An 18,985-nucleotide genomic window follows, 5' to 3' on the forward strand; every position below is an offset into this window, starting at 1 on the left:
ATCACATATATACAACGAAACACATATGTGATCATATCCGAACAACACCAATGCTCAACTTCAAGAACATGTGTACATCCCCTGTTAGTAAACATGCTAGAGAATGTCATCATTCTTATTCTGTCACTTTGACTCTTCCTTACAACAAAACCAATAAAGCAATAACCAGATAAAAAAAAATACCTAAATTAGGTAAATTATATACTCGTACTAAACAGAGTAAAGGGGCAACTTAAATTTTAAAAAATACCTCTTTTCATCTTTATGCGGTAATAACCTTCAATTCATATACTGAAAATCGTCGATTACTAGATCCTCGTATTGTATATTTTTTATTAATGTAATCAAACTCAATCTTCATATGTGTGTTTAGAGATTTTGTAGCGGTCGAAATAGTGATAAATATGTGTGGTATTTTTTATTTTTATTTTTAACAAAGTCTTATGTTGATGTATTTTTTTTATACCTATTATGCCCTTTCGTACGTCCCCACCTTTTAAAATGATGCATATATTTACACTAATGCCACTGTCTTTTTTCAGCCTTTGATTAACTTAATCTAATGGACCTAATTAGTTCTCCTAGTTCTCGACCTTTCTTTAGTTCTCGTAATAACATATATATATATATACTAGTGTTTAAACCCGTCCATTGGACGGATAGTCTCAAAATATATTAATCAAAGCTTAAAAAAATAGAACTCAACTTTATTAAGTAGATAAGTAAATGAGTTATTGGAGTTAAAATTGTCACAGGTTTTGAAGAACTTCTTTGTAAACGACGTTGATTGTACGATTGGTTGGGCGTCCATCTTCGTCACAAATAAGGATTTTCAATCCTTTCCTGCTTTTAACCCTCGACATTGCAACGTATAGTTGGCCATGAGTGAAAACTGGCTTAGGTAAATAAAGGCCCACGTTTTCCAACGACTGCCCCTGGCTTTTGTTAATAGTCATTGCGAAACAAATGGAAAGAGGGAACTGTCTTCGTTGAAATTGGAAAGGCATTTTCTTATTTGAACTTGTCATTTTCATACATGGTAAATATGTTATGTGCCCGACATGACTGCCTAAAATAACTTCTGCCTCGATAACATGTTCACAAAGTCTTTTAACTTGTAATCGCGTACCGTTACAAAGACCTTGTTGCTGATCAATATTCCTGAGCAACATGACAGGGGTACCCACTTTGAGAGTCAGTTTATGATTTGGAAGGCCTGACATCTTTATTTTATTTAGAAAGTCTAGAGAGTATAAATCTGGACTCATGTTTGGGTTTAAATCTGACTGAGAGATTGAATCCGAACTAAGGTATTCCCTCTCTTCACCCGTAAGTGTTGCCAACATCGTGTCATTAATCAGATTGACCGTTTCGTGTGTTGGTGCAAGGATCGCCCTGTCTTCAAAGTATTTTGGTTCATACAACCTAGCAACATACTCAGGATATATGCATTCAATTATGTCACTCAACGGATCATGGGTAGATTTGATTAGGAGGTCGTCTGGGATTTCTATTTCTACCTCCCCGTCGTTTGGTTCAGAAAGCTTTCCATCGCCAACTTTTAGAAGCCATTCAGCAAATTCTTTTATTTCTTGTTGTTGTCTTGTATTTGAGCCTTGTTGTAGTCTCATATTAAATGTAAGTCTGAGAATTGTACTAAAGTCCCAAATATACGAAGATTTGAGTGAAGCGTTGACAATTTCACTTCTGGAACCACCGGGTACAATAGGAAGAATCTGCCATAAATCACCACCAAAAACAATAACTTTTCCACCAAATGGCTTGTCGGTTTTCAGTATGTCTCTAAATGTTCTATCAAGAGACTCGAAAGAGTGTCTATGAATGATGGGAGCTTCATCCCATATAATTAAGCTTGTTTCTTTCACTAACTCAGCCAACCAACTATCTGGCAATATGTGACAAATGGAATCTTCGTTGATGTTTATTGGAATGGCAAATCTCGAATGAGCCGTTCTTCCACCATTTAGCAACAGTGAAGCAATGCCACTTGAAGCTACGTTGAGAACGATTTTTCTTTTGAATCTTAAAGTAGCAGACAGAGTTTTCCAAACAAAGGTTTTACCGGTGTCGCCGTATCCGTATAAAAAGTATACACCCCCACTGTTTGCCGCAACGAAAGATAGAATGGTATCGTAAACCTGCTTCTGTTCGGCCGTTAGAGAAGTACACAACCTGTTGTGCTCAGCCGTCATTGTGGACTTACTGTAAGAAAGTTCGTCTTGCATGAGGCGGTTTGTAGATCCTTCAAAAAGATCAGTGTTTGTGGGTAAAGGCATGCTTCCAAAGTTTTTCAATGACATCCCGTTGGCTTGTAGTATCATTTCTATCTGTTTCAAAGCTAAGTTTTGAAGTTGATCGACATCAAGTATCATCTCTGCGTGTGTAGGGAATAAAATTCCATTAAAGTTTATCGACATATAATTAAGCACCATGAAATATAAATGATATATTTGACGTTCATGAGAATATTCAAATAAAGAAGTATACAAAACCTGGCCATTTGTGTATAATACGTTGATTGTGAAGAATCCCTTCAATAAGGATATCTTTAGTTGCAAACCATACCATATGAGGTCTTGTTAAGCAATCTGTGACGATCATGGTAGTGAATAAAGTTCTGAAATATGTTCCCGATGCATACTGACTTGCTTCTTTAATAGCATCAATGTATTCCCTATCATCATCGAGTAATCCAAGAGCATAGCAAGAATCTTTGTACTCTTCGTGGTACTTGCCATTAACCGTTTTTATATCTTTATAACTTTCTGGTCCCTTGACCTTGTTTAAGAGAATTCTCAGGTAATAAAGAGGGCCTGCTGATGGTGAACAATGATGTAGTCTCCTAATACTCTTAGGCCCTCATCTTGGTTTCCATTTGTATTTTTGAGCATCCCATACAAAATGTTCAGGTAGCTGAACATATGACAGTGTACGGGCAAGATCATATCTTTTGTTGCATTCAAACCAACCCAAAAATATTTATACATTCACTAACGGTTTAGTTGCTACTTCATCAAGGGTAACTTCTTCATCCCATGTAACACTCTGTTCTCCCTCACAGTAATAAGGAAGTCTCATAACAGCTGGCTTTCGGTAATGAATATCGAAAGCAAAAATTCTCCATACAGACTCACATGCAGATATGTACCGACAGTCATAGTAGTAGTCTATCTCATCGACATCTCCTGTGGTGACGGCAAGGGTAGCCCTATCATTTCCTTTGGTGATGTATTTAAACAGATATTTTATAGATCCAATTTGGTTACACCACTCTATATTTATGTGTGCCTCGTATCTCTTCAATAGAAAAGGGTTGTAAGCAACAACATAACATATAGATTGTCCAAAGGTATTTTTCCTTTGATGCATTCTCTCCCATCTTCCCGTCTTCTGTAAATTGGGAAACCATCATCATCAATCTTTGTTTTATCGTTGTAATCTTTCGGGAAGTGTTTGGTGCAATTTCCTTTAACTGTGCATGGAGCCTTTTTGTTAGATTTGCCACAAGGACCATGCATCATGAACTGAGTCACCAGGCGGAACAACTTAGGGTCTTCCTTTTCATCAGGCAGCTCTGCGCAAATTACCTTATCAATGTCTTCTGCAGTTGATAATTTGCATTGTTGTTCCAGGAAAACACATATATGACTGTGGGGAAGTCCCCGCTTCTAGAATTCGACGGTGTATACAACTGTGTCGTTAAGAAGATGTTTGTGAGTGCATTGTAATATGATATGTATTTTGGATTAAATATACATTATGTAGAAAAGAAATCGTATAAATGTTTTAATTGATATTCATATCTTACTTGCTTGTGTTTGGCCAAAAATATGTTCCTTATGTATGTCTTTGATAAACTGGTCGAGCTTAATTTTGAACATCCTTGCGATATATGTCGCCTTGTCTTCTGGTTTCAGTTTAGTATTTTTAAGATATCTTTGAATTTCAGGCCATTTGGGCTACATGTAAATGTCAAAAACAGATCAGGATACCCAAAGGCTTTAACCAAAGCCATTGCATCTAGATAGTTTTGGACCATGTATCGTTGGCTCCCTGGAAAAAAACAAACAATTTACAATTTTACTTATTAAAGTTATTCGTTTACTTTGAAATAAGCAAGGATTGAAATATATTCTGGTGTAAATTTTGTTGGAAAAATTAGACACTTATTTATAAAATGTCGACATAAGTTAAATCAAAAGTTAATTTAATTGGAAAAGAAGCATAGTTTCATGTACTTGTAAAAGATGATGGTAAGACTATGCGTTTACCGACACTTGAACCGTCTGTATTTCCATTCTTTACAGCCTCCTGTATAGTAGATAACTTAGAACCTCTAAATTTTTTCTGCTGCTTACGAAAGTATGATAATCTTTCTGCCTCAATCATGGTATATACATCGACCATATACTGCTGATCGAGTTTTCTAGCATTTAGTAATAAAGAAAATCCGTTCTCTTTCCTGAATTTTGTATGCATAATATTCACGCATTGACACTCGCGATTTAGTCTTGATGTGACTACCGACATCTTCCACCTCTCTATGGGGTATATCGGTCCGGTAACCGTCCTCAGCATATGGCATCAATAAAGGATATTGCATGGGCAGGTATAATGGATGTAACTCACTTATCCGTCTAAGTTGTCCGCTATCTTTTTGAATAATGATGTCTCTTTCGTCAAAGGTCGTTCCAATATCACCGACAATTAAAGCAGCAACCTCATCTGCAATAGGTAAATCATACTGCCTACCATCTCTGGTCCTACGACCGATAAGTCGTAATGAAAAATTCTGTTGGTTGTCTTCTTCAAATCTCTCTCTGGCCATCCTATATTGCTTCACTAAAGGATTATGCTCATCAAGTAGAGCTTGAAGTTGCAGTATAAGTGAGTCAATTAGTTTCGAGTTCTTCGTTGTGAGTGTTGTGGAACCATGCTTGGAACTGTTATAGAAGATCAGATTCAGAAGTTATTAAAATAATCTTTACTTTAGAAACAAATTATTATGCAATAAGAAACAGGTAAAAAACATATATATATTTTTGTTACCTTAAAGCAGTTTTCCGATTTGCTAACTCGTTTGCCTTATCAAATATATACAACTGACCAAACCTTGGTATATATCCTTCTTCAGGGAGTAGGGTCCCTAGACGATGGAAGTTCTGTCCATGTATTCTAAAGCAATATGGTCCGTTTCCACTGTTGACGGAATGGTCAACCTTACCACCCATTGATGTAAAAGGGAACATCATGTTGTAAGCATGAATATTTTCAATGAAGTTGGCGCTATGCGGATGCTTATTATCAAGCAGATCAACTAAAAGTTGAGGAGGTTGTTTTGCAACATTTGGAAGCTGTACTTTACCACGACGACAACATGATGAATATGCATTTTTGGGACCTTTGTGATTCTTACCCCTAAGTGTCTCATCGTACCACATATACGCTCCACACATTGAACACTTATATGTGGGATCTCCATGATCTAGATACTCTATGAAATCAACAAATGAAAATATTATTATTATATATAAAACAATTTACACTAACTGATTACCTTCTGAAGTGGGTGATATATCATCATCATCGTTATCAATGTCCTCAACAAAATCAGAGTTATTGTCATAAGCATTATCATGCTCGGTGGTTGGAAAAATTGGCGGATTGCATGTGCGAGCTATATGATTATCTGTACAGGTATGCAATATATTGGTCAATTATTATCATTAATCATATAAAAGTTACTCTTATAAATTTAAATAAAAACACAATTATTGAATATTTATTAACATAATTATACCATTTTCGGCTTGATCGTCATGTGTTGGTCTTGTAGAGCATGATCCTTTATAGAAGTTGGTTTTCGTTTGAGTCAAAATACATGGAGTGGTAGTATTGTTTGGGTTGTATTGTTGAACAGCAGCTACAATACGATGATTTTGTCAAAGTCTGTTTGTCAAAAAAACAGTGAGCAAAAATTGGTTATCGTACAATTATAGAACATTACCGTTACATAATACACTTGGTTGACCTCGACGTATGGTAGTTACTGTACCCATAGTCACATCAGTTTGCTTGGGAAAGATTTTGGCTTGGCTCCTTCTTTGATCAAGAATGTCCTTCCTTAACTTTCTTGCATTAGCTGCTCTTATTTTATCTAGAGAAATTGCTACGTATGTAGAAAATAAAAGTAAATTATAGTAGAAATTGAGATGTTGTTGCATGTTTTAGTATGATTATTGAGTATCGTCTAAGAATTGTTGATTTAAATTTGTGTATGACAGAAAAATTCAGACATAAGAAAAGCATGATATCAATTTAAATTAATACCTTTAGTTAAAACCCTTTGAACCAAGTTAGTTTTATGATCTAACACAACAGGAGATTGCTTTGGATTGTATTTGTTTCGACTCCTTTTTTGATCAAGAATGTGTTTCCTTAGCTTTCTTGCATTAGCCCATATAATCCTTTGATCGATTTTTGGAATGTTTTTTGTTGGGTTTCTTTTTTGGTCCAGAATAATTTTCCTATTCCTTCTTGCATTCTTTGTTCTTAAACTAACAGTGGAATTTTCTGCATATGATCAACATAAAAGTACATTACTAAACACATAGTTAGCTATAATATAATCCGAAAACAATGAATATATAATATATTAATTTTAAATATACCGGGTGCTAATATCCTTGGTCGAACATTATGTGTGTGAGTTTCAGTATCAGCATCAATATGATTTTGGTTTTAAACTTGTTTGGGTCGTCCTCTTTTTTGAGCCATAAAAAATTTGAACGCATGTTCCACATAAGTTGCACCTTCGGTTACAGTCATGTTCTCAACTAATTTCTGAGGATTGAATGTGTCTTTCTTATGGTCTCCTTTCAAGACAACACCTAGTTGGACTAACTCTCGTTGAAACTCACTTAGTTTTTCGTTCTCATCTGGCTCATCCTCTCACATTATTTGGGGGTCTGGCAATGTAACTGTAATGCATATGAAATCAAGTTAGTTTTAAAAAACTTAGAGCTAATGACTAATTAAGTTAAAGAGATTTTGCACATCCATAATTATGTGTTTACCTGGGCAATCGTTTCTTGGGGTCGTTCTGTTTGCTACACCTTCAAAAGTGCCAGCCCACTTGTCTCGTTTTGTTAAATATGATTTTAGACCGAAATCTTCTTCACAGTAGCTAGAATAGATGAATGTTCAAATTGTGTTGTTTTGAACATTACGTGTGTATGTTTATTTAAGATAAGGATACAAAGACTCAAGTTCATAATATTGATTAATATGAAATTATAATATGAATTAAAGAAACCATGGTAGTCCAACCTATAAAGTCGAACTTCCATATAAACTTACAAAAAACCATACCAAGACTCAAGTTTATAATAATGATTATGAAATTATAATATGAATTAGAAAAACCATGGTAGTCCAACTTACCTTGATAGAAGAACAATAGTCGAATGCTTTTTTCTTCTGAACGAAAAAAATTAGAACGTAAATTTCTTTTTGTGCAATTGAATTTTTTGTGCGATAGTTATTTGGGGTTTTTTGGGTTTATATGTATTTATTTATAGATATAGATAAAAATAATAAAGTTTTTCTAATTAAAAATAATAAAAGGGGTCGGTCATATATAGATAATAGATTAAATATATTTAAAAAAATAGAAGATTAGTGAGAAGAGAGTATTAGGCTCAAATTGTAAGTATAAAATTTGGCTTTTAATGCTTTGGTTAGTGGTATTGCTGATTGTCTTAGGCTCTTAGCAATTGTATATGTGTATGTTTAGTTAAGATGAGGATCGAATGAATAATGAGGGGTGGGTCGTATGGAATATATCATCATATTTATATAATACTCTATATATATCTAATACCCTCATATTATGTTTTGCCAACTTCATAATTAAAGGAAACTTTCTATACACTAATTAGACACATATTCATATCAATATAGTAACCATAATGGTAGCTGTTAAACGATTTAAGAAAAGTGTTACTATATATGTTGTACTTTAGTTACCATGATAAAGTTACCAAAGTATTAATCATTATGCTTATTTTTGGCAACATCCAAAAAGTGCATGTTTCCATCAATCCGTCCCACACCAGCCGTCGTCAAGAATTATTTATGTATATCGATCCATTGTTATTATTTATGGGTGTTTAGTAAATACTAAAATATGTGATTAATATTTATATAGAAAAAACAAAGAGAAATAAAAACCCTACAGAGAAACCCAAGTCTGTTGGCAAACACAATGTTGTTTTTGTTAAAAAAATCGTCTGCAGCCAAGGGAAAGAAACATGAAGAACACGACGTGATCCAAACCGGGGTAAAAGCACGTTTCCATGAGGTTCAGAATGGTTGGTTAATTATTGTCTTGTCACATATATTTCTTCGGGAGTTGAAAATGGCCTATAAGATGGAGTACATGGAAAGGGGTCGGGGGAGACAATGGAGCTAATTGTGAAGTACATTTTTCATTAGCAAATAAAAAACCACAAGGACTGGAATGCCAATGTAAGTGTTGACTTCAGGTGCCATTGGTGGTAAGGAACACACTAATAATAGATATATCTAAGTTAAAAGTTAAGATTAGATTACTAAGAGGATTAACATTATTAAAAAAATTCATCACTATAATTGTTAATTTCTTTCTTTAAACATATATAATGAGACATAGTCATCAAGGTGTGGATGCAAATTGAAACTTAAATCATTGGAAAAAGTCAATGCACCATCCAAAAACAGGAAAAAGAGCCAACCACACCTATATACGCTTTGTTGCAAGCAAACTTTATAAAAAGTTTAGTACGGAATATAGTGAAAAAGAATACCGAGAATGAGATTGACATATACCCATCCGAGGGATTATCCAACGTCAAAATATAAGGTTGCAGTTCCAAGAACGCGTCTTTGCAATGGTTAGCAACACCGATTCCTGAAGTAGCATTTGCCTGCAGATCGAAAAAAAAAACACCCGGAGATTGACCTTTTAGCTGATTCTATTTCTCGCATGCCAGAAATCTTGAAGTGCGGGCTATGTATTTGGTTAAACGGATGTTGTCAAAAGTGGTATTTTTTAGTGTGGGTCTGGTTAGTTGGGTTCTGAAGAGCTTTCTTTTTAATACAGCAAAATGAGGTGAATTCGATATATTTTTTAAGTTGTAATGGTAACCATGATCTATGACAATTGAAAAGTCAAATAAACAACAATAGTAACAGAGTATTGTCCCTCTTAGTAACAGACGTTTATGGCTCTTATTTGATTTTTTTCATCATATATTATACATATTCACAAATCCATGTATGTATGTGACACATAATGCATGTGGACAGTGGAGCTCTATTTAGATGTGTGACTATGTCTTAGACGTGTGGAACAAATGACATTAAGATTAAATTGGCTAACCAAAACATGACTATTAACCGGGAGGTAGAACATGCTGAACGGGTAAAAATACATTTCCAATGAAATGCTCATGGTTCAAACCTTGGTTTATTGGGAAACCAAAATCAAAAACAAATGTCATGAAACAATTGCAGTGAAATAGTAATTGTTTAAAACAATATCCAAATAATAAATGACAGATTATTGATAATAAATAATGGGCATATTTGAATCTCTTCCATTCATGAGCAGCTAATATGATTTCTGTACAGGTATGCAATATATTCATATGCTCTATTACACTCAGGTATTTTGGTTTCACTTTTCATCAAATGACGGTAACCAAAAAATTAAAATTCAAAGCATTTTGGACTCTGCAATTCTGCATATATGCCATCTTTTTGCACCTCTAATATGTTGGGTTTAACAGGGTTAATTTGATAAACAGTGCTATGTTTTGATGAATAAACTTGCTATAATATATCACAGAATTGTTTACACATACAAACTATCGACACTTGTTTATTGTGGTGGTTGTTTCCTTATATAGACAACCAACAGACACATCTAAGAGTCACGACCCTTCACAACGCTACCTTTCAAGTACAGACACAACTTTTCACATATAACCGCTCCTATTTGGTTATAAACTTTCTAACTTGACACTTTTAACCCAAAGTTTAGGTTAACAATCAACACCCCCCCCCCTTAAACTAAACTTTGGTTTAAGGTGGGTCTTCAACTTGCTTTGTCTTGCTTTACAGTAATGATGGTTCTTAGTCTTCTGAGATAAGAAGTGCTTCTTGCTCCTTCTCTTTCTCCTTGTCTTTCCACTTCGTGCATTCTTTCACGAAATGTCCATGATCACCACATTCATAACACCTTAGCTTGCTTTTGTCAATGCTTCCACGACTAGTACCTTTTCCATAGCTGCTTATGTTTTTGTTGAAGTTTCTTCCACGTCCTCTACCATAGCTTTGATTATTCGAATTTGCCAGTAGAAGTTTGTCTTGATAATTTTCTTCATGTTTGTCTTGACTTTTGAGTCGTTCTTCAAAAGCAATTAGTCTTCCAACGGCTTCTTCAAACAACATCTTGTCTAAATCTTGACATTGTTCAATAGACCACGATAGGTAGAAACTTCTTCGGAACAGAGTTAAGTAGTTTCCTTACTAGCACCTTATCTTTCAAAGTTTCACCAAGGCCCTTAAACTTGGATTTTATACTACTTAACTTTCCTCCATAGTCGCTTACTTTTTCATTTGCCTTCATCCTTAGCGTCTCTAGTTCGCTCCTCAAGGTTTGTAGTCGTGCCTTTTGAACTAGATCCGCACCCAGATACTTGACTTTGATCAAATCCCATACTTCCTTTGCACTTTCGTATTGCGCAACTTGCATTAAGACATCTTGTGGCAATGTTTGAAAGACCATTGCCTTGGTTATATTTTCTTTCTTCTCATCCACATTATCTTCGGTACTAATTATTTCAAACAAACCATGAGCCTTTAAGATTGTTTCCATCATGATTGCCCATGTTGTGTAGTTTGTTTCCGTCAGTTTCGGGCATTGAAGTGCTATGTTTTGCTCTCGAGTTGGTGTAGATGTTTCTCCCGTTGTCATGCTTGTTGCCTTCTTACTTGCTTTCTTTCTTACTTGTAATCGTACGATCGGTTCTTACTTGCTTTGAAACTGAAAAGTTTCTCTTGCTTGCTTGCTTAGAATCAAAATTGATTCTTCTTGCTGTTGATCCTAAGATCAAATTTCTTGCGGTTTGGGCTACTTGCTACCCAATGGACTTGTTTTCTGGGCTACTTGCTACCCAGTATGAACGTTGACCAACTTGCTAATCAACCTTCGCGCTCCTAACCAAGTCGCTAATTAGGGCCTAACTTGCTTGCTATGACCAAATAATTGATCCTTTGTTGCTAATGAACCACAATGATCCTACTTGCTTGTTAGATTAAATCAAGGGTTCTACTTGCTATTGAATCTTATGGTTCGAAACTTGCTATGAACCTAAGGATTCGGTTTAACTTGATATGAACCACGAAGGTTCGGTTAACTTGCCACTTGCTTAAACGAATTTAAAATAAATCCGTTCGTCTTACTATGAATCTCAAAAGATTCGGTCTTTGCTATTTTAATCAATCGGGAATTTTCCTTGCTAATAGGGAATTTCGTATCTTACTAACAACCAATATTTGAAAAATAACTTGCAAAATTATCCTTACAATCTTCCTTTTATATTTTTAAGAGAAACTTGTGTCTTTATGTTATTTGTGTTAAAATTTTAAGAAAAAACTTTTGTTTTTGTATAAAATCTCCAACACAAATCTTAAATATGGAAAAAACGATTGATATGTACAATTGTTTTTTATACCTATTAACTTTTATAAATCCTCCTATTCAATATAAAAGTCAAAGTAGAGAAACTTATTCAATTTTGGTGTCCCCTTGTTGCAGTCAAAACGTGTGCCGCTCCTTTGTTTCAGATCTCACAAATTCGGATCAAAAAACAACTTCCCTTTTTGCTTCTTTCTCTGGTTATTATCGAAACCAAAAACACCTAATAGTCACCAACACGATCTTCACGATCTTCTTCTTCTTCTTTCGATTAAGATAATGGGTGGTTCGGTGGTTACGGTTTTCAATTCTTCACCGGCGATGACGGTTACTCGACGGTTTCTTCCTTTTTCTGGTTCGTGATTCCAAATCAACGAACATGTATGTTTTCCCTCGTTCTTAATTCCCCTCTGATTGATTAAAGGCTTGCCTGAAAAATCAATTTCTGTTTTGTTCTTGTTTTTTGGTTCGGTCAATGGATTTCGAACAGAAATCAGTTTTTCTCTTTCTTCTTGCTTCTGAAATCAACGGTTACTTAGAGGAATCGTTGGTTTCTTTCTTCCCTGGGTCGATTAACCGTTGGCTCTGATGCCAATTGTTGGGTTTAGCAGAGTTAATTTGATAAACAGTGCTATGTTTTGATGAATAAACTTGCTATAATATATCACATAATTGTTCACACATACAAACTATCGACACTTGTTTATTGTGGTGGTTGTTTCCTTATATAGACAACCAACAGACACATCTAAGAGTCACGACCCTTCACAACACTACCTTTCACGTACAGACACAACTTTTCACATATAACCGCCTATTTGGTTATAAACTTTCTAACTTGACACTTTTAATCCAAAGTTTAGGTTAACAATCAACATAATACATCAATATTTTATCATGATACAAATGGCATACCATCATGCCTATTATGCCTATACCTGTTACTATTCCAACGACATCCAATTTTATTGGTGACACAAATGTCTAAGAAACAAAGTAGACTAATACACACATGAATGATAAAGAAAAGTAACATGTATCAGAATTACGCTGATACACACACGATCAGTAATGACATCCAATTTTGAATGTTGATACACAAATTATATGAAGAAAATAAACGTGGCCAAATTAAAATTATGCAGTATCCATAAATGAGTACGATAGAAATATGTTCATTGGGAAACCAAAATATGAAAAACAAATGTAAAATTAAAAAATGGGCATTCTTGCGGCAGCTAACTATCTGATTCATTCATGAAGCAGCTAACATTCAGTTTTTTTTCTTTGTTACGTTTTAACAGCTTACGACGTGTACATGTAGGAGAAGCATCAACAATGTCATCAGCAGCAACATCAATGCAAAGGCGTTTTCGGGAAGGGCTGGTTGCAATACTTTCACCGGACAGATTGGACTGAGAACCCTCGGATTCTGATGTTGCATCCTATAATGGAGTTTACACGTTAGTCATTTACTTTAAGGGTAAATACTTACACGAATTACTTGGAACATATTTTCAGCTGATATCAGTAAGGTTGAGTAACAGTTAAGAGGGGCTCTAATGGGTCAGAGTAATAAGAACAATACCGTAAAAACAATAGGATGGATATTAGATTCGTCGGATTCAAGCGATGGAGTCGTAGAATCATCTTCACTAATATTTTCCTTCAATTAAAATTTTAGAATTTTAGAGTCTTCATTAGATATCATATAAAAGTAAGTTAAATGATCTAAAAAACAATAAACATTAGATATTACCACTTCTATGCCGTTATCCTTTCTAAAGGCATCAAGGACTTCTTTATCCTTGGTTAGTTTGGACACGGTGTACTCATGTTTTCCTTCATCAAGATTTCAAAACTTTGATACTGTGTAGTCAAACAGAGCTTTATGACCAGCCAAATCTTCTAACTCTTCAAGAATATTTTCACCCGAATTACCGACAACACCACTTAGATTCAGTGGGTTCAATGTTATCAGCTTCTTTATGTCGTTGTCAAAAAGAATAAAAGTAGAAGAGCGAGTATCATCGACTAAACGTACATAGACCTTGTACCTATACATATGGTTATTGAATGTAAACATATAGCCAAACATTTGATAGCAATTATTAAAATCATGATTAAAATGTTTCATAAACCTGGGCGAAACGCTTTCACTACTATAGAAACTTGTAAAGGAATCCGGTTTCAAGGGGGTTTAGAAACTAGTTCTTCAACCGCTTCCTATTAAGGGGGTTTCTATCAGATTCTAATGGAGACCTGTTTAGTAACCGGTTTCTATGAAAACAATAGAGACCTCTTTCTTACTAAGAAGTGGTTTCCTTACAAAAAGATAGAAACCATTTTTAACTCCAATAACCGGTTTCTTTAGAAGGTTTAGACACCATTTTTATATGTAAAATACGTTTCTTACTAATTTATACAAACCCTTTTTTGATTAGAAACTGGTTTCTTTAGTAAGTTAAAGACACCATTTTTATTTATTAAACATGTTCCCATATAAAGTTAAAACGATTTCTCAATTTTCAGAATGGTGGTACCATAATATATATGTATATCTTAGATATCAATAACATATCTATAAAGCTTGGAACTAAATAGAAACAAACACACTACTGGACAATTAAACTTATATACTATTAACCATAAAAAATTGTTATTTACACATCTATAATCAAAATTTAAAAGCCAATCCTCAAATTTACAGTGGTAAAGCATATGAACATTAGAAAGAAGATAGTCTAACTACTACTCCAGTAAAGAAAACAATAGGCACATAATAAAGTTTATCTTGCTATACTTGAGGATGCTGGCAGAGGTGAAGCTGAAGATGATTTTTCAGATTTACAAGCCTTCGTCTCTTCAAAGCTTCCCATGGGCAAAGACGTCAATAACGTTCAAGGTCAGGTATAAAGCTTGTCTAGCATACTTGCTCACTCATGCTCTAATTCATTTGAAACTTGGTAAAGAGCAGAGCTTGTATAAATGCTCGCTGAACATATGGACAAGACAAGTTAATGAATTATAGGGGGCAATTGCAACCAGGTACATTTAAGTGATCATGTTTTACTTCAAAAAGGTCAACCACGTGAGAAATTACTAATGATTAGGTCGATTCAAGTCATGTTTTATTGCTGAAAGATCAAAAAGTTCAAACGTATAAATCTGAACCAAAACCAAAGAGGTTAAAACTATCTGGACAGAACAGGACAAAGAATTATCGTTTCAGTATCAGTTTAAAACTAGTTTGTCCCAAACCTCAAATGTTGGACTTGTAATTCAAGCCTTTAGCTAAACAGTGTCATTTCATTGCAGTGAAAGAAAACATACACTTTACCACTTTACCAGACCGGACCTAACTGGATGGGGTACAGAAACGAGTCTGGAAAGAACCTATAACTGGTTTTTGCTATAACTGGAACCCAGAACCTAACCGTGTATGCTAGTGATGGTTAGATATATAAGAACTTTAAAAAGATTTCCCAGGTTTTACACAGTCCTAAATACTAGAAAACTAAATTTGAAGAATATGAACAACAATAAATTAAGAAAAGAACGGATAACTTAGCGAAGATATTGGCCAAAAGATTTATGAGCCTTACCTCATTAATTCCTCTTGTGGAAGTCTTTTACTCGCGCTAATGTTCCTGCAATTTGATGAATATGAAATTAATAATCGATTACGATGTATGTTATTTGATACAAAATACATTCACATGAAAAGCAAACATGGTATTGTGCCATTGTGGTTCTTGATACTATCATGCAATCCATTTATAAACTTGCAGTGAGATATTTCTCCCAATAAGTGGCTTAATTCAGCAATTGAATGTCATAACTACTAACATGCAACTTCCCAAGTTATACATGAATTTCTAATAACCTCTTGTACTTTTTCATACCATATAAAGTACATTTCAAAAACATTTCAGAAAACCTCTTGTTCTTCCAACTACATTTCAGAAAACCAGTATCAAGATGTCATCACACATAACATGACCAATATAAGGTAGTAGTGACATTATACCTATTTAGTCAAAATTTTGCAACCAAAAGAAAGCCATTATTAGCTAAGAATATAATAAAAAAAATGAATATAATAAAAAAAATGCTCGGCTTGCAAGCACAAAAAGCAGAAAGCAAGAAAGGGAGATCATACCTAGTTTATAAAATTTGCAAATTGACTAACCCATTCACCAACAATGCTGTCAATTTCCTTTTGAGTATATGTATTACGCGGCCAAGGAACCTATGAAAAGCATAGCCACAATTTATTGAGCACGCCGACACACATAAGGGAAAAACGAGACATATCAAGTACTTACTGATGTTGACAAGTCATGTGGGTTAATCACAAATTCATGCATCCAACGCATTATGTAGTACCCGCATTCCCAATGTTTATCTTGTTGGTTGCACTAAAATTTATAAGCATGTAGATTTATAAGTTAAACAAATGCAACCATATACATCAAGCTTTTTATATGTGTGTTAACATGGTAAGAGAACATACGTCAAGAACAGTCCAATTGAACCTATCTCCAATGCACCTAAAATAAACAGTTTCGTGTTAAGATATTTACATACAAATCAATAGTATATGATGAGCAGATAATACAAATCTTACACATCGATCATTTTTGTTAGTTCATAGCTCAAGCGGGTCTTTCCTTTTTTCTTGGAATCCAAAATGAAACCCAACCCTTTACCAGGTGCCAAAATCAATAGTGACCAATGTTTCCTAAAAAAACATACAACTAAATCAGTATACTAAATGACCATCATATTTGTATATATAAACAAAGTATTAATAACATATAATACTTACATTTGTAAATAAGGCATGATAAGATAAATATGCTTGTTAGGTTTGTAAGGAGTGATCGAATCAGTCAGATAAGTCATGACATTTCCTGGATCGCTGGCACACGCATCATCATTAATCATGTACGGGTTCAAAAAGAGACATTGGTTAAGTCGGCCTTGATTTGTTTGACGAGTCATCAACCGATTATGTAGGCACCTAATAAATTGATAGCTGTAAGTATATGAAATTAAATCAAATTAAATGAATATGGAAAATATTAAAATACTTACATTGCATAAAAAGTTATAATCCCACAATCAAGCCACTCATTTGTCAATAAAAACAAAAGATCATCGCGTTGAATACCAAAATCAAAAGGCTCTTTGTTCAAGAAAATATTAGGGTTGACATCAACCATCACCGGGTCCTCCCATTCCACGAAGCTTTTATAAAAGTTCTTCATATAAGATGGTCTTAGAGCCAATTCCTCAGGAATGGTTTGAACCACTTTTCCAATTGCCTTACGCGTACCACATTCTTTTGGTGCAATTTTGTTTCTAGTTTGTTCTAATTCCTTAGGAATGACTTGAACCGCTTTTCCCTGTTGTGGTTGACAAGCTATTGGTGCAACTTTGTTTCCTACCTGGGGCTATTAAGAAGATCCAAGGAACACAAATAATATTTTGAGAATAAGTATGCCGAGCAAAACAATAATTCACTACTACACAAATCTAAATAGGACCCCCTAAATACAACCCCCAAATAGAACACGCTTTTTATATAAAACTAAGTCATATTAAGGCCTATCTTCAGAAATTTAAATAAAACCCCCGAATATAACCCGTTTTTTATGTAAACCAGGACTTACTAACATCGAAGTGGAAACGGTTAGAATGAAAAGTAATTCCAAAACTCCCAAATTAATTTCCTCAAAAAATTTACCTCATAACCTCCGCCCCTTCATCTGAAGCACTGCCTATAATTTATAACCATCAAAACACATAATCTAACTTTTCATAACTTTATCTGTTCATCTTATCTATTTAACTTATGGTTGACATGTATTCATTAGTCATATATATATAAAAAAAAAGGGGGGGGGGGTGTTATATGGCTTATTTGAGTTATATGCTAGAATAGAACTTGTATTACTAAGTTTTTTTTTCCTCCATCAGTAGAGGGAGTGCAGCTGAGTATAGGTATCAAATCCTCCTGAAAATCAATTATTGCTCTCGTTTGCCAAAAAGTTACAGTAGCAAGGCTGTTCGAGGGGTAGGTTGAATTTTCAGATGTGAGAATTCTATCAGGTGTTCTTTAGCTTTATTGAAACCTAATGATGTGGTTTGTTTTCATATGTATAGTTAGAACATGACTGAAAACTTAGTTAATGCTACGTTGACACCTTTTTTCAGATGTATAGTTAGAAGAGGTACCTTTTGAACACCAATTGACGACATAGGCCACTGAATGTAGCTGCTCCTCGCTTGACCAAGCTTCACCATGTTAGCATTTGGTGAAAATGGAAGTTTATAATCCTTATGAGTTCGGTCAAGAGAGATGGCTGGCACAGGTGGCGGTTCCAGTTGGTGGGTGTGGGTGGCGATTGTAGTTGGTTGTTCTGAGAAGAATAAGAGAAGAGTGAGAGGCGGTGTAGATGAATTTGAGTTACAGGGACTTATATTTCTAATAAAACGAGGGAATTTCAATTTTTTCAAGGCCCGCGATAAAATTAAGTAGAATACATCTATATAAGCTCTAAACTATTTAATTTCAAAATTAATTAAAGCTAATAATTATTTATTATGTATGCCATTAAAAAACTGTCTATTTACTCGTATAAAATAATTAGATGATTAATTTTTATAATTAGTAAACTATATGTACTAACATTATAAGGTGTGCCAGCATGAATGAGAAAAAATATATTAAAATTTTGAATGAAACTTTATTTGAAATGTTGAAATTAACAAACATACAACTTAAAAATGAAAGTTGCAAAAGACGTTTGAAATGATATACCTGTGCTTAGGTAGAGCGAGGATTGTCTATCCATAGTCCATCGTGGTCGGATCTCAAGAATATATTATTATCTATCAAACCAATTGTTGATTGAGTATCGGTAGGAAATGGGGGCAACTCATCAAGTTGATCGTATTCTTCCTCGTCTACAACATTTTCGACACCAAGAATACGTCGTTTACCATGGAGAACGACGTGCCATCTAGAGTTACTCGGGTCCTCAATATAGAATACTTGGGTGGCTAGTTTAGCTAAAATGAATGGTTCCGATGCATATCCATTTGTGGAAAGGTCTACCATTGTGATACCAAAATTGTCAACTTTTACACCTCTACGGTTTTCCACCCACCTACACTTGAGCATCGGTATGCTAAAGGATTGATAATCAAGTT

The 18,985-nt window shown here is 34.5% G+C and overlaps 1 protein-coding gene and 1 long non-coding RNA gene across 2 annotated transcripts; both read right to left on the bottom strand.

Moving 5' to 3' along the window:
- Positions 1-749: 749 nt before the first annotated feature.
- On the bottom strand, positions 750-2,393 carry LOC122604301 (ATP-dependent DNA helicase PIF1-like). Its single transcript, XM_043777188.1, has one exon. It carries the CDS (start codon positions 2,391-2,393, stop codon positions 750-752), a length of 1,644 nt encoding a protein of 547 aa, XP_043633123.1.
- A 14,051-nt stretch (positions 2,394-16,444) lies between these two features.
- Positions 16,445-16,913, bottom strand: LOC122602786. The gene is made up of 3 exons (XR_006324398.1): positions 16,865-16,913; positions 16,596-16,790; positions 16,445-16,508 (listed from the first exon to the last, which is right to left on the bottom strand). It is a non-coding gene; the product is annotated as an uncharacterized LOC122602786 (long non-coding RNA).
- Between the last annotated feature and the right edge of the window lie 2,072 nt (positions 16,914-18,985).

Source organism: Erigeron canadensis, chromosome 6 (assembly GCF_010389155.1).
Source record: "Erigeron canadensis isolate Cc75 chromosome 6, C_canadensis_v1, whole genome shotgun sequence".
Taxonomy (NCBI): Eukaryota; Viridiplantae; Streptophyta; class Magnoliopsida; order Asterales; family Asteraceae; genus Erigeron; species Erigeron canadensis.

Coding starts and splice junctions, on each gene's coding strand:
- LOC122604301 (XM_043777188.1), bottom strand. CDS start 2,393: ATGATACTTGATGTCGATCAACTTCAAAACTTAGCTTTGAAACAGATA.